This window comes from Dendrobates tinctorius, unplaced genomic scaffold, assembly GCF_039654945.1.
Source record: "Dendrobates tinctorius isolate UK_male_01 unplaced genomic scaffold, ASM3965494v1 ptg000022l, whole genome shotgun sequence".
Lineage (NCBI taxonomy): Eukaryota > Metazoa > Chordata > Amphibia > Anura > Dendrobatidae > Dendrobates > Dendrobates tinctorius.
In genome coordinates this window covers 3181462-3199108 of record NW_027361690.1, presented here as the reverse complement: position 1 = coordinate 3199108, position 17647 = coordinate 3181462, and the positions used below count along the sequence as shown (strand labels likewise).

General features: G+C 43.2%; 1 protein-coding gene across 1 annotated transcript in view; it reads left to right on the top strand.

Moving 5' to 3' along the window:
- Nucleotides 1–17647, top strand: part of UNC13C (unc-13 homolog C) — a 1077413-nt gene that overhangs the window by 494839 nt on the left and 564927 nt on the right. The window contains exon 18 of the mRNA XM_073568403.1: nt 800–928. Coding sequence (XP_073424504.1) covers nt 800–928 — 129 coding nt within the window. The remainder of the gene's footprint in view (nt 1–799; nt 929–17647) is intronic.

The following is a 17647-nucleotide window of genomic DNA, read 5'->3' as shown; positions in this document are numbered from 1 at the left end:
AAAAACAAGTGTGGGATGCCACTTTTTTTTGCAATTTCACCGCACTTGGAATTTTTTCCCCGTTTTTGAGACATGGTAAAACAATGGTGTCTTTCAAAAGTACAACTTGTCCTGCAAAAAATAAGCCCTCACGTGGCTATATTGACAGAAAAATAAAAAAGTTATGGCTCTGGAAAGAAGGGGAGCAAAAAACCAAAAATCGAAAAAAGCTCTGGTCATGAAGGGGTTAAAAACCTTACGTGATACAGACTTTGGAGCACATATTCATGTTCAGCATATCAAAATCTATAAGGTACAATAAAATTTTCTCAGGGGACAAAAACTTCCATGAAACGTGTTTCTTTCTAAGATGAGAAAATCCTTTTAGGCCACGTGCACACTTTGAGTATTGCGTGAGGTTTTACCTCAGTATTTAGAAGCCAAAACCAGGAGTGGAACAATCAGAGGAAAAGTATAATAGAAACACGTCACCACTTCTGTATTTATCACCCACTCCTGGTTTTGACTTACAAATACTGAGGTAAAAAATTTACCAAAAACGCAATGTGCGCACATGGCCTTATTATTTCAGGGACTACAGAATATGAATATACATTTCTTAGCATGATATAGGAAGGAGACAAAACTGTGAATTTATAGATAACTTTCACTGTGGGATTAAATAAGTGTTTAATGCATGCTAGATCAAAACATTATATTAATGCAGGAGCATACAGCAGTGTTTAAAATGTGGCAGAATTGTTTCCCCGTTGTATAAAAAATGTCGGAATACCTTTATGAGTGACTTTTTTTATTTTAGGTTCTTGAACTTCAGAGCCCTCCAAGAGCCAGCACGGTGGTGAAGGACTGTGTCCGGGCCTGTTTAGACTCCACATACAAATATATTTTTGTTAACTGCCATGATCTTTATTCACAATTACTGGATCAGGTAAGAATTGTGTCTGGTTTATACCTTTGGGTTGTGGTTGTACCTGAGATACAATGATAATACATTGAATTCTGTGTCTTCTGCCTGATTCAGAGGACTGATTTTTCTTGTCCAAGCTTCATTACTGGTATTTATCAGTGTCCTCATCATTTGGTCAGTGTGATTTTCTTTCATCAGAGTGTGCTCAGAGTTTCATCAGTTTTTCTGGGGATGAAAAAAAATATGAATGATTCTCAACCCTTTCATGAAAAAAGGACAGATTGCATCTGAGTGCTGTGCCCAAAATTTTTCAGGACCTATAGACTTGCATGAGATTGACAAGACACATGAAAATTTTACATGTCTCCAAGATTTTGTGAAGACCACTCAGTCCACAAGAATACACAATCATATGAAAAGCCAAGGGACAGATATAGACAGAAGGGGGCCCTTGTGCATAACCGGTATACGGGCCGTTTGCAATCCAATAGCTTATCTTAATGACCTAGACCACCTGCTTAGGAGGTGGAAGTGGCTCCTTTGCCTCTTGGGCGCATGTCGCAGCAATGCTATATTCACCTCTGGAAAACCCTCTTAGAAATAATGGATGCAAGTTCTGTGTATAAAAACGATAGATAGAACTCATATACGACAAACTGATGTCTGAATGAGCCCTTATGCATCCGAACCCAGAGCTTCGAGTTACAATATGTAGTGGTGTATCTTTTCGTTACTGGGTACTGAAGAATAATCTGTAAAAATAACACTCCCATCCCAATGGAGAAACATCAGCCCTGCCCCACACCTTATTATATGTATGCCTTCAAAAATGTGCACTGTAATGTCTCCGTGCAGGCTTATTTTTAATGTTATGTCACAAAAACTGGATATTGCATGCATTGATTTCCTGTACAGTGAGGTGCGAAGGAATAAGCATCAGTTATATAAAAGAACTGGAATAATGTATGCGATGTTATCCCAACAAAGTAAACACATTGATGTCTCTGAACAGGAATAAATCTTAGTTATATCACAGGTCCTGCATAATGCACAGATACTGCACCATGTGGATAGGAATCACAGTACGTGGATAATAAAGACAGTGATGTATGATGATATAGACGACACAGGCACAAGACAGGAGAAATAGCCCAGAAGGATAATACAGTGATTTCACGGCATATGCCTGTGTACAGTGATGTCTCAATGTGAGACCTGTTTCACATGAGTGTCCTGGTAGAAGCACGTAATACAGGTCGTCCTGAAAATAGACATATTACAGATGAAATTGTTTTATCAGTACTGATTAGTAAGTCCCCATACAGACATCTGTGTTTAACATATGTGTTGTGGCCATGGTTTCCTCGGGCAGAAGACATACCACCCATGGGCATGTTCACGTTTCAGATTTTTTTATTTTGCTGACTGTTGTCCAAAAAAATTTATAAAAAATCAGGAATATGTCCATTTTTTTTTCAAATTTGGGGACCAAACGCTCCCATTTGTGGGAATGAGTCAGTGAAGGAAGAGATAACACACAGATGTCGTTCATGCGCCAACTAAGTGCTGTCCATTTTTTACTGTGTAATGGGTAGGAAAAGCCTGGAAAATGTCTTAACTTTTATTTGCACACAAGAAAAAGGAATGCCATGGTTTTGGTAGCATTGCACACACAGACTAAATATGGAAATACTAGATGGTGGCCCGATTCTAAAGCATCGGATATTCTAGAATATATATGCAGTTTATTTTTGAAGATTTAATAATAATGCAATAATGCACCCCCCAATCCTGATATGTATGGTTCTCTCACCCCCAATCCTGATATGCATGCTACCCCTCAACCCCCTATCCTGGTATGCATGGTCCCCTGACCCCCCAAACCTGGAATGCATGGTCCTCTCACCCCCTAATCCTGGTATGCATGGTCCTCTCACCTCCCTTTCTTGGTATGCATGGTCTTCTTACTCCCCTTTCGGGGTATGCATGGTCCCCTCACCCACCAATCCTGGAATGCATGGTCCTCTCACCCTCCAATCCTGGTATGCATGGTCCTCTCACCCTTCTTTCCTGGTATGCATGGTCCTCTTACCCCCCTTTCAGGGTATGCATGGTCCCCTCACCCCCCTTTCCTGGTATGCATGGTTCCCTCATCCCCCTTTCTTGGTATGCATGGTCCCCTCACCCCCCAGTCCTGGTATGCATGGTCCCCTCACCCCCCAATCCTGGTATGCATGGTCCCCTCACCCCCTATCCTGGTATGCATGGTCCCCTCACCCCCCAATCCTGGTATGCATGGTCCCCTCACCCCCCATTCCTGGTATACATGGTCCCCTCACCCCCTAATCCTGGTATGCATGGTTCCCTCACCACCCTTTCCTGGTATGCATGGTCCCCTCACCCCCCTTTCCGTGTAGCCGCAACCAATCAGTGTCGCGGCCCTCTGTCCACAACCAATCAGCAACGCGGCCCTGTAGCCGCGACCAATCACTGCCGCGGACCTGTACAAAAATAATATTAAAAAATAAAAAAAAGTTATTCTCGCCTTCCGACGGCCTCCTGTCTTCATTCCACTCACCCGGCCTCACGTTCCCAGTAATGCTTTGTGGCTTAGACCGCTGATGACATCGGTCTTCTTTCTCGCTCTTGCAAGAGTGACGTCGGTCGTTCTCACTCTCGCAAGAGTGACGTCATCAGCGGTCTAAGCCGCAAAGCATTACTGGGAACGTGAGGCTGAGCGCCTGGAAAGAAGACAGGAGGCCATCGGAAGGGGAGAATAACTTTTTTATTTTAATTCTCTTTTTTTTTTTTTTTACAGATTAAGGCCTCACCCCCCTATCCTGGTATGCATGGTCCTCTCACACCCCAATCCTGGTATGTATGCTCACCATCACCCACTTTTCCTGGTATGTATGGTCCCCTCACCCCCAATCCTGGTATGCATGGTATCCTCACCCCCCTTTCCTGATATGCATGGTCCCCTCACCCCCAATCCTGGTATGCATTGTCCTCTTACCCCCCTTTTGGGGTATGCATGGTCCCCTCACCCCCCAATCCTGGTATGCCTGGTCTTCTCACCCCCCAATCCTGATATGCTTGGTCTCCTCACCCCCCTTTCCTGGTATGCATGGTCCCCTCACCCCCCTTTCTTGGTATGCATGGTCCCCTCACTCCCCAATCCTGGTATGCATGGTCCCCCTCACCCCCCAATCCTGGTATGCATGGTCCCCCTCACCCCCCAATCCTGGTATGCATGGTCCCCTCACCCCCCAATCCTGGTATGCATGGTCCCCTCACCCCCTATCCTGGTATGCATGGTCCCCTCACCCCCCTTTCTTGGTATGCATGGTCCCCTCACTCCCCAATCCTGGTATGCATGGTCCCCCTCACCCCCCAATCCTGGTATGCATGGTCCCCCTCACCCCCCAATCCTGGTATGCATGGTCCCCTCACCCCCCAATCCTGGTATGCATGGTCCCCTCACCCCCTATCCTGGTATGCATGGTCCCCTCACCCCCCTTTCCTGGTATGCATGGTTCCCTCATCCCCTATCCTGGTATGCATGGTCCCCTCACCCCCCTTTCCGTGTAGCCGCAACCAATCAGTGTTGCAGCCCTCTGTCCGCAACCAATCAGCAACGCGGCCCTGTAGCCGTGACCAATCACTGCCACGGACCTGTACAAAAATATTAAAAAATAAAAAAAGTTATTCTCACCTTCCGACGGCCTCCTGTCTTCTTTCCACGCACCCGGCCTCGCGTTCCAAGTAATGCTTTGCGGCTTAGACCGCTGATGACGTCGGTCTTCTTTCTTGCTCTTGCGAGAGTGACGTCGGTCGTTCTCACTCTCGCGAGAATGACGTCATCAGCGGTCTAAGCCGCAAAGCATTACTGGGAACGCGAGGCCGAGCGCCTGGAAAGAAGACAGGAGGCCGTCGGAAGGTGAGAATAACTTTTTTTTACTTTAATTCTCTTTTTTTTACAGATTAAGGCCTGCGCCTGCCGCTGATTGGTCGTGGCCTAGTGGCTGCGACCAGTCAGCGGCAGGCGCAGCTTACCGTTACAAACAGCTGCGCCTGTCGCTGATTGGTTGCGGCCTGGCGGCTGCGACCAATCGGCGGCCCGTGATTTCGGTTACAGACAGACACGATAAGGCGTTTATATTTATAGATTGGATGCAACACATTAATGGAACATGGTCTGATTTCTCTTGTATGCAGAAATTCTGACGTTTGGCTGAGTAGTAGTAATATTGAGGGGCTGTCTTTCAGGCAGGAAATTGAAATACATAAGGAAAACACTTTGAGAAACGAATGCAATACTTTTCGAATACACATTACATGCAGATCTCTCTGCGTAGACTAAACAGTCTTTTTTATCAGAAAACTGATAAATGAATGCATATTGTGTTTTTAAAACATACTCTTTTTATATGTCTCATGTAATTAGACTTAGATTAACCTCATAATGACCGCCGATACGCCTTGGCGGGTCTAGTCTCCAAAATGGGGTCACATGTGGAGGGTTTCTACTGTTTAGGCACATCAGTGGCTCGGCAAACGCAACATGACGCCCACAGACCATTCCATCAAAGTCTGCATTCTAAAACGGCTTATAGTCTGAAAAATATGGTACTCCCAAGAGTAAGTATGTAAAGTTATAGATATATCCTCATTGTCAATGATTTGGAATTATTTTTAAAGGCTGAAACCTTCATTCTTGAGTCTTTATTAGTAATGAGCAGAGCAGGCAGAATTTTAATTCGCCTGTCCTCACGGATTTTGCTGGGTCATTCAATGCACAGAAAAATTATTCTCCATGAATTTAATATCTCTTATTATGTTCTAAGGTCTTTCAAGACTCCAAAGCATAAAAAATGTGATATGTAATAATAGTAATAATCTTTATGCTCATCTCACTGTTCACCTCTTCTTTCCCTCTGCTTCTCACCATAACTCACTGCATCTTATGATCCCACCCAGTACGCAAAAACCTCCAGACCTCTTACACTGATCTGGGAGTTTTGGCTGTGATGAGATCCGAGAGGGTTCTCCTGTGCAAGAGGAAAAGGACAAAATGTCAAGATGTCACAAAGTGCGCCTTGACCTCATGCACACATGTGCAGCACCCCCAATCCTCATTAGAGCCAGATGAGTGATGGTGAAGAGCGGAGAGGTGAGCATTAAGGTTCCTTTATGGTTCAGATAAATGTCAGCTACTCAATCCGCCAGAAGCAAATTACAAAACAGCCTATATATTGCTGAAAACTGATTTTTGTAAAATTTACGGTAAGTAGACTTAAATTTCCCTGAATATATTCACTGATCTCTCCTATTCATGATTAATACATTTCTATGACATAGCCCGAAAATCCAGTAAATGGCATTTTTCTCCAACAATTAAAATTACACGTCGCTACAGATATATTAGCTAATTATTACAACATTCTGAGGCACAAAAGCTAAAAGGAACTTACAATTTAACTATGTATGCTGCTTCCCCATACCACAGTAGTAATATATAAAATTATGCAGATAACTTGAATGAAAGACTCACTAAACACAACTGTCAGCTTTCTACCACTGTGATGATGAGTATGGACAAGTTATGCCTTGTGAGCAAAAGTTGCAAGAATCTTTGAATTGAGTTTCCTCGCAAGTGAATAAAATAGTAGTAAGGAAATTAAAGGAAATGTTAAGGCACTAATATGAAAGTATTGCTGGTTGCTAAGATACAAATGAATGAATTGGAGCATATCAGCATAGCTTAGTGCTCCAGACATAATATTGATATACAGCCGCAGATTGTGACGTTCATTAAAATATGCTAATTGAGAAAGTCCTCTATGTCATGGAGCAAAGATGATTTTCTGAATATTAATATGCATTTCACAGCAGCTGTACACAATGAAATAGGTAATCAAGATCATAACAATAACTAATGGGCAGGGACTTGCTCATTCTTCCTCGGGTCGATTCTTGTGGTCTTTCTGTAACTGCTAGCTCATGTAGCTTCACTGTATTGAAATTGGCAATGCATATGTTATGCATGATGAGCTGCTTTGAATAGTTCATCATCATAAGTCTTTTTATTGAGTGTTGCTTATTGATGGAAGTTTGAATAATGGATGTTCGTGGATAATGCTTCTTACTATTTATGTGTACTCTGTTCCAGTTTAGCTATTTGATCTGCCACATAGGTAATTCTTGTAATGTTGAAACAAACTCTTTAAACCCTGTATCTAGTAGTCATACATTTCTTCTTCTAGACCTCTTGTCCTATCATTGTTAACTAGTGATGAGCGAGTATACTCGTTGCTCAGGTTTCCCCGAGCATGTTTGGGTGGTCTTCGAGTATTTGGAAGTGCTTGGAGATTTAGTTTCTGTCGCTGCAGATGCATGATTTGCGGCTACTTGACAGCAATGAGTATACTCGCTCATCACTTTTGTTAACCTAACTTCTTTTTATTGTTCGCCTGTGTTCTCATATAATACTGTGTTTTTAAGACCCCCATATGTACTAAATGGCTGTCAGTCAAGAGATAGTTTGTTTGATCATTTGCCCAGGAGCTATCTCTGCCATCTCTCCCATGCATACGAGCTGTAGCACCCGCATTTCTGCCTACAGTCCCTGTCTCCCTGCAGAGACACCAGTGTACTCACCACTGAGGCTTTCGTTCTGCTCCTTTCAGGTCTGCTGCTGCCCTGGGAGCATGCACTCCTAGCAGGTCTCCAACCACTGTGCTTAGAGCGTGCACGCACACTTTCTCTTTCTTAAAGGCAAAGTGCACGCTCCTTTAAAGTATCCCCAGCCAATAGCTGGAGGTCTCTTATTATTTAAAGCACCTCATCCAACATGGAGGTGCCTGTGTAATGTTGTAAGTTTGTTCATAGGAAAGAGAAGGGTTCCAGCTCCGTAAAATCAATTACTTTATTGCATCTTCATTAAAATGGATACATAGTGGCAATTGTTCATGTGGTCAGGTATCATGACCCAGCAAACGGCAGCGCATTTCGATCAGAAGATCTTTATCAAGCTTGATTATGGCTTGATAAAGATCTTCTGATCGAAACTCGTTGCCGTTTGCTGGGTCATGATACCTGACCACATGAACAATTGCCACTATGTATCCATTTTAATGAAGATGCAATAAAGTAATTGAATTTATGGAGCCGGAACCCTTCTCTTTCCTTGGATTTTTCCAGTGTCTTCACGGCTGTTCCGAGCACCACGGGGCGTTTCTGATGAGCTGGCTATTTTCTTTTTTCCATAAGTTTGTTCATAGCACGCTTGTCAGTTCTCAGGTCCCAGTACTTGCATCTGATCCATCTGCATCTGCCAGTGCTCACCTCAATGGCAGCAGAGCCAGCTGCACCCGCCAGTAGCCACCTCAACAGCAGCCGAGCCAGCTGCACCCTCCACTGCTTACCTCTCCGTCAGACTCTTCTGTGTGCATCTGTGGTTTCTGTCATCTTCTCTGCCTTTCTACATCTGTTGGACACTCCCCCAGGCCATCCAAGCTACCTGTTCTTAGGGGTCAGCCGCCATCTACCCAAGGTCAGTCCTGGAGTAGCACTTGGAATCACCTCCCTTGTCTCTCCACAGACCCCAGTGTCCTTAGCTGCTGCATGTCCGTGGTCAGATTGGGTGAGGCTCCTAACCACATCCCTCCAGGTCTTCCTTGGGTTTGGCACAGTGGTTCCACCACCCAGCCCGCTACATGAGCGCTCACTGTGTTGTCTATGAGAGAGCTGCTACCAGGCATCTTTGTTGGTAGCTTATTTCATTGAGAACAAAATGATAGGCAGTCCTAAACTGGACCGTAATCATTAATTGACCCAACAATAATCTCTTCCAAACCCCCATACTCATTAGAATATTGTCAGAATCCGTCAATATCAGCAGGTCCAAGTCAAAGTTAGTATATTGTGTATGGGGGCTATAATCTGCCCTCAGATTATGAACTGTTCCACCTGACTGTTGCAAATCTTCTACTTGTTATACCCCTGTTTGGACTTACTACTGTGACATTTACCTTTGTTGCCGGATACCATTGTGTGTAAACTGTGGGTGATGCTGATGATAGAGTAAGCTGCAATTCCAAAATCTCTGTACAGCACAGGCTTTTTGACAGTAAGAATTCTGGGGTGGCTTTGACTTGTGGTGTCACCTAGCCATGGAGTGTGCTGTCTGCTTTCTAGCTGAAAATGAGCTATTATGAGCTCCCTATTGTGGCATATGAGGTGGCACCGCATCCTAATTAAACTCCCAGGAGTCTGCAGGGAGTTGCAAGTTATTATCCTCCCATACAACTCTGGTGCTATGAATGCTGTACAAATATGCAACATAAATACAGGATATGCAGAAAAGAAGCTAGAAATTTAAATTCATTTTTTTACACATACAGAAAAGCAACTGTTTAAAAAAGGTTTATTTTATTATGCTTGCTTATAGTAACACTTTAAAGATATTGCCATCACTGTCCCCATTGGGGCTCACAATTTAAATTCCCTAACAGTATGTCTTTTGCGTGTGCGAAGAAATCTGAGAACCCGGCGGAAACCAACGGAAACATGGGGAGAACATGCAAACTTCTTGCAGATGTTGTGCTTAGTGGAATTTAAACTCAGGACCTCAGCAAGAAAAAAGAGTAAAAGCATGAAGTGCTAGAGACAAGTTATTAACCCTTTGAGGACCTAGGGACATATTTGTCCCATAGTTTTACAATGAAGCCAATTTAATTTAGCCAACTTTGGTCCTTAAAGTGTTAGAGATTAGCTCACAAAGAAAATATCTGATAACAGCCAATAAGTATTAAAGTGTTCTATCCTGATTCTGACAAAGCTTGATACTGTCTATTCTGTAATCCCTCCTAAAGTGACCCCAGCTTGACTAACTGAATTTTTGATTTATTCATAGCTGCTGTAGCCACATTTTTGTCCCTTGATTTTATCCTTTTAGTTACTGATCAAGCTAAATCAACTACTTTTAACACAAGTTTGCTCCACTGGCCAGTGGACACAACCCACAGGGCCTACTGTATATAGGGATTATAAGGTGAAGATCAGGGTTCCTCTAGGATGTGTTAGATTGGCTGGTACCAAATCTGTGTGAGGTTACCAACAGATATGACTTTTGCGTTTGTTAAATTTTAAGTCTCCGCTCTCATTCTTACTTATGAGGTTTAATTATCATACCATACAAAGAATGTATAATTTTGCATGTATGCCGAGAGTTTCATATTACTTTCTCTATATTTTATTCATATGATCTGCCAAGGTCCCTAGTTGATCCCTTCTCCAATTTATACAATATATCTAGTACCATACTTGCTGTCAGGTGATATGCTCAGATTGCTTTAGACTGGCACCAGTGAAAAATAAAACTGAAAATAATAGACTCGTAATTAGAAAATATCCAGGTGGCTCACTGGTACTTTTCTATGTAGATTTCTCCCCAATTATCCACCAGCAGTCTTCTATAATTTTCTTTAATTTCTCTTCTTATTTTTATGCAATTATAACAGAGTTCTTTCTAACACTACATATACACAAGGTCTACAAATTATGCAAATTTGTGTTTGATCTAACATCAAATAGCAATCTGTGGGATATAAAAAAAATACAAACAAATTTAAATAACACAATAAAATGCAGTGAATGTGTTGTTTTACATTTTCTGGTAAGCTCAACATACTTTTGGATATTTCCATATTCTTTATCCTTTGTTTGGTTACGTCTCATTAATTCAGGGGCAGGTTAATTAAAACAATAAAATTCTCTGAAGCAGTTTCTATGAGCCATCTATAAAAGTGTACCTGGAGCAGAGTGAATTACAATGGATCATGTAATGACATGTTTAATATTGGGTTAATCAAAGCTATTTCTTAAACTACTGTAGACCTTTTCTTCATGCAAGAAATAGAAAATGGAAACTAAACCGGTTTGGCTCACAACATCCCTGGGGTTACCAATAATTATTTTTGTACTTGTTGGTTTTCATATCCTTACTTGAGGCTGTATCATTGAATCTCTCAAATGCTACAAACATTATTTCCATCATTGTTAAATTATATCATAGGTTTTACTAAAAAACAAATTGACGTGTACATCGAGAATGAAATGTTATATTGATATAATAGAACTTTACTATACTACACTGTGGTCATCAAAAAAAAAAGTTTTTTCTTTCACAAAAACAAAATTAACTGGATTTAAATATTATTTAGCAAAAAGTGATACCCTGATTAAGGATAGGTGTCTGGTAGAGTTGAGCGAAACAGGTCGGTCAAATTCAAAAATCGCCGACTTTCGCCAAAGTCGGGTTTCATGAAACGAAACCCGACCATAGCATGAGGTCAGCCATGATGTCGGCGACCCGAGTGCCAAAGTCGCGTTTCAAATGATGCTTCCAGCGCCTTTTTTCAGCCAATGATTGAGGACGCACACTGTGCGCTACGCGATAGAGATAGGCAGCGGCCAGCACCATCTTAGGGAAGGGCATTGAAGTGATTGGCTGGCTTTGTGTGGCGTCACAGGGGGTATAAAAGGCTGTGAACGCCGACCACCATCTTACTTTTGCCGATCTTACAATAGGGAGAGGTGCTGCTGCTGATTCTGAACAGGGAGAGCGTTAGGCAGGGAAGAAGAAAAAAAAACTGCTTCTGCTGATAGCGCTTTTCACTGTACAGTTAGTGTGCAGTGAAAGGGGAGGATTTTTGTTGTGTGCAGCAGTGCTGGTGGTGATTAGGCTGCCTTTTAAGGCTACCTGCTAGCTGCATTGCTGTGTGCACACTTCTGTTCAAACTGCTTTTTTCAAAGCACTCCAAATTTTATTATTTTGTCCTGGTGAGTTACTGAGCGTTCATTTTTTCACACATCGTCTAGCGGTGTACGCTCCTCACACACTACCATGTATTCCGGGCTGGTATAATGGACAAATAGAAGCTATCTGGGTGTGAAGAAAAAGCCGAGGAGTTTGTCCGTTTTTCCAGACCTACACCTTAGAGTTGTGTTCGTTTTTCAAACAGTTTAGTATATCTGCTGTTTGATTACAGTAGAAACTCGACAGAGACAGCGCGTGTCAGTCTGTATACAAATACACGGAACTGGACAATTTTACATACATACCGTACAGCGGTGTACGCTCCTCACACACTACCATGTACCACCTTCTAGCACGGACAAATAGAAGCTACCTGTGTGTGACTCTGGACAAAAAAAACGAGGAGTTTGTCCGTTTTTCCAGACCTACATGTGTCCATTTTTCAAACCATTCCGTATATCTGCTTGTTGGATTACGATCCAATACATACTGTGAGAGCGTCTGTGACTAACATAATGTTTACGTTGATTTAATTTGTTTAATACACCTTATACAGCAGGACGCTCCTCATACAGTACCATCTCTCTGCTGGTATTTTGGTTAGATTTTCCCAAACATGAGGAAGTATGGTGGAACAGGCCGCAGACTTGGGCAGGGGGGCGCGGCTGGCACTGGTGGTGGTGGTGCATCGGCTGGTTCTGGAAAAAGCTCAATAGCAGCTAAGGCAGGAGGTGTTGAGCCTGCATCATCCTCTGGCCCAAGAAGGCCTGTAAGGTTGCCTTTTCTTGGAGTAGGAAAACCACTTTTAAAGCCGGAGCACCACACCTGGTATGTGCTGATACAGTACCTTGTTTCAAAAATTTGTATTAAGGTATCATCTGTAGGATAACCAACTGTGGGGGGGACCCTCTTCATGCCGCAGACAAACACGAAACTGAGACAGAGTTTGTATTGAACAGGTCCGTTTTTAGTGCCCATCCTTCTGTCACATTTCTCTGTAGACAGGTCCCGGTACCTTCACTTCCTTTGTAACTATAATCGTGGCGTCCTCTGTGGCTCTTCCACTGTGGCTGACCTAGGCCCAACCACCACAGCGCTGCACCAGTCTGAGCACACCGTCCGTATGATAGCCCCATGCCGTCTTCGTCTGCGGCTACCGTCCTCTGGCCCACCCCCCCGTGTCCGCCTCAACTGTCAGTCCTCTCTGGAGCCTTTCCACTGTCTCTATTTCCTCAGCAGAACTTCCTATTTACTGTGCTCCCTTCGCTGACTGACTCTTCCAGAACCTTCCCTCAGCCTTTTATACTTCCATTTATGGTAACTCCGCCCACCATCACCTTACAGTTTCTCTGACCAATGGCAGTTATTCAGTCCCACTCCTATACTCTCCACTGCCCTCCAATGGGCAAGCTAAAACACTGCACCCTTTCTCTTTATCTTAGCGGTTTCACACCTACACTGCGCTACACCTCTGCTTCTCACTACAGGGTGGTTTGTCTGTCAGTCCACCTTCCCTACATCATCCATAGTGAGTGAGCATGTGTGGGTTACGCGTTTTATATATATACGGTGAATCGGAGAAACAAATTTTTACACTATACTCGATACAGCTTATATCTTGTTATACAGTACCTTTGTTCGACATTTAGCATTACGGTCCAATCCATACTGTGTAAGCGTCTGAGAATGACTATGGGGCTATTTATATGGAGATTTCAATTGTCCCCTTAAAAAATATATACTTGCTATCTTGTTATCCAGGAACTTTTTTACAACATTTTTTATTATGGTCAAAACCAAACTGAGTGAGCGTCTGAGGGTGACTACGGAAATATATACCGATATTTTCAATTTGGCCAACACTGTATGCAGCAGAACGCTTCTGATACAGTAACCTTTTTAGCTATTTAGATTCTTGTGTAATCCATAATGAGCCTGTAAACGTCTGTCTGTTACTCCAGCAATATATTTGGAACTTTAAGATTACCCCAACACTGTATACAGCTGTACGCTTGTGTTACAAAACCCATTTACAGCTTTTCATATTCTTGTGTAATCCATACTGGGCCTGAGAGCGTTTGTGTCTGCCTCCTGAAATGTATACGGAGAATCAGAATGTTTACACTATACTTTATATACATTTTATCTGGTGATACTGTACCCTTTTTCAACTTGTTATTTTATTGGGTAATCCATACTGAGCCAGTGAGTGTCTGTGTATGCCTCATGAAATATATACGGAGATTTACTGTTATCCATAGACTGTATAGAGCTGTACGCTTATGATACAGTACCATATATCTGCTGGTATTTTGGGTCCATTTTCAAAAACATGAGGCAGTATGGTGGAAGAGGGCGCAGAGCACCACCTGGTACTGATGGTGGTGGTGCATCTGCTGGTAGTGCCAAAAACACAATAGCAGCTAAGGCAGGAGTTGTTGAGCCAGCGTCATGGTGTAGCTCTGGAAGGCCTGTAAGGCTCCCTTTTCTGGGAGTAGTTAGACTGCTTTTAAAGCCGGAGTATCAGGAACTGTTTGCGGCTTACATTGCTGAAACAGCCTCCAGCTCTATCGCCTCCTATTCTGAAGTTGTAAAAAATGCAAGCACTGAATCGTAACTGCAGGCTTCTGGTCAGGAGCAACCCCTTTCCTTGTGTCCTTCACCCACAACAAAAGTGAAGGATGTGGACGCACACACCTCAGATTACTCCATGGAGCTCTGTTCACATACCATGCCGCTTTTAAAGCCGGAGCATCAGGAAAAGGTTTTGGCGTACATTGCCGAAACAGCCACCAGCTCTATTGCCTCTTCTTCTGAACGGTCGAAACCTGCAAGCACGGAGTCATCAGTGCAGGGTTCTGGTCATAAAAAACCCCTTTCCTTGTGTCCTTCACCCCCACCAAAAGTTAAGGATGCGGCAGCCCACACTGCCGATTACTCCATGGAGCTCTTTTCACATACCATGCCTGGGTTAATTAAAAATAGGGCCCATCATGTACTGGAGCAATGTAAATGGAGCAGATCACACACTGGAGCAACATCTAAGGGGCACATTATACACTGGAGCATTACAAATGGGGCCTGTTATGAATGGGTCACCGAGGAGAAAAAAGCAAAACAAGCTAAGTCACAGAAAACCAGAGAGGTTGGTAACTATGCAGATTGCAGATCCCTGATGTTACCACACAACTAGCAGTAGCCGTGGAGCGTGCCTACGATGTTCCTAGATGCCTCGTCACAGCCGGGAGACTAAATAAGCCTAAAGCAAGAAAAAGAAAAACTAACTGCCCCAGAGCAGACCCCAAAGGGATAGATAGACCCCACACATGTATTGACGGTGAAACAAGATAAAGGCACAAACACAGGCAGGAAAATAGGCTGAGCAAATGATGGGGCCCAAACTAACTAGACAGGAAAGGAAAGACACTGTCTGCAACCTGCAAAAAACCCTACAAAAATCATGTCCAACACTTCTGATAGCAAAATTAACCCTGAAGTCACTAGACTTCTCCCACTATATCAGCACTCTGAAATATTCTGAGACAGAGCAAAAAGAGACCGAACTAGTAAGGGACAAAAAGCCACTTGGAAAAATACTGATAAATAAGAGTTGAAGTTCAGCACAGCCCCCAGCCGGGGCTGGCTGACCACACAAAAAACTGACCAACAAAATCAAGTGTGAACATTAGCAGAAAAACTTAGCTTTAGATGACTGGAACAGAGCTGAAAACCAAGAGCTGACAAGCCAGAAGGAATCACCAGCAACTGAATAGGGTGTCGGCTGTCTTAAATCCAATCTGAGAATCCTGAGGTCCAATCGTCATCCTCATTCTCAGGTGGCAGACCTCCACCAATCAAACCAGCCTCACCACTTCCTGTCACCACCAGAGGGAGTCTGGAAGGGGAACTCACAACTGGTGAACCAGAGAATGAACTCACAACAGGGGCCCATTATATATGGAGCATTATTAGAGCCCATGATACACTGGAGCATCATCCATGAGGCCCATGATGTACTGGAGCAATGTAAATGGGGCAGATCAAACACTGGAGCAGCATCTAAGGGGCACATTATACACTGGAGCATTACAAATGTGGCTCATTATATATGGAGCATTATTGGAGCCCATCAGACACTGGAGCATCATCCATGAATCCATGAGGACCATCATGTACTGGAGCAATGTAAATGGGGAAGATCAGACACTGGAGCAGCATCTAAGGGGCACATTATACACTGGAACATTACAAATGGGGCCCATTATATATGGAGCATTATGTGGAGCTCATCAGATACTGTATGGAACATTATATGTGACTAATTATTTGGTATGGAGAAATATATGGGGCTCATTATTCTGTATGGCACACAATGTGGTGGCCATAACACTGTATGGAGTAATATACTGTCCTGTTTTTGAGCTATTGTACAATTTAAAATAGAGCAGTCATGTCATGTAAGCAGTGAAGTATGTATTATTGTACTATACCTATATTTCTGTGGCATATCGGAGCATCATGAGTTGTGGTATGTGTTAAAAGGGCGCACTGACACTCTTTGGCCCAGGGCACATGAAAACCTGGAGCCAGCCCAACCCCCCCACAACTTTAGCCAAATAACCCCCAGTTTTCAATGCGTAACTATTATTAGGAAGTAAATTAAGGTTGACAAGCTTCAGTTATAAGAATTGATGTTTTTGGCATTGAAATGAGCACTGTAGGTGCGTTTACTGTCCTCCACTCCCTGCCGACTTTGCTTCTCCATTGCATTGGGTTTCGTGTTTCAGTTGGCCTCCGACTTTTCCCTATAGTCGGCCGATTTTGTTCGACCTGACTTTTGCGAAAGTCGGGTTTCATGAAACCCGACTCGACCCGAAAAAAGGCAAAGTCGCTCATCTCTAGTGTCTGGGTACACCTTATACAAGCAAATGAGAAAGTGCAATCCTAATCCCAATAATGGCATCCACTGGGAGCCGCTATACTATGTTCATGCAGTGTAGGCTGCAACAATGAAAAGCCCATGCAAACTGTAGTAAACTGTCTGTGAAAGAAAAAGGTTACCACATGATTAAAATCAGCTTGAGATGTGCCTGGATATTGATATGACCTCTTGCACTGAAACCTTTGCCTGAATGTTGACAACTAATGCTGGTAAGGCGGATCTCCAGTGGGGCCCAAACAACATGTGCGGCCGCTGTCTCACCTATGTGCTGGATGTCAAATGGTCTGCAGTGTGGTTGTGCTGGTAGTGGAGGCACTGTGCCAGGAATTCAGAGGCTGAGGTGGCGTGGTGGTGTAGTGATGAAGCGCTGTGCAGAGCCAGGGGAGTCCCGGCCGGTGGCGTCCCTGGATGCTTAGAATTGCTTAGAATTAATCCCCTCAACTAGTACTACTAGCATCAACTTTCTGGATCTAAATATCTATGTGGAGAACAACCAGCTAAAGACTAAGTGTTTCCATAAAGAAGTAGATTCAAACAGTTTTATTCACCTTCAACAGTTGTCACCTCCCTGTATGGCTGATAAACATACCCAAAAGCCAATTCACATGTCTTAAGCGTAATTGCACTAAGATTGTTGACTACCATAAAGAAGCAGTTCCTTAATAAAAGCTACCCGAAACCCTTACCTGAACGAGCAAAACTTGAAATAGAAGCAGTATTGAGAAGTATGCTGGTACATACAACCAAGCCCAAATCCACACAACCATCAAATATTAAGGATCAAATAGGCCAATTACCATTCATCACCCAGTTTCTCACTGGTTATAAACAGTTTACGAGGATCATTAGAAAACATTGGGCAGTCCTGCAAAAAGACAAACTAGTGGGGGACTATCTGCCAGTCTTTCCGAAATTCGTTTACAAAAAAGCCCGATCATTAGGTAACCTAATAGCCCCTACTACTAAATTGGCCATT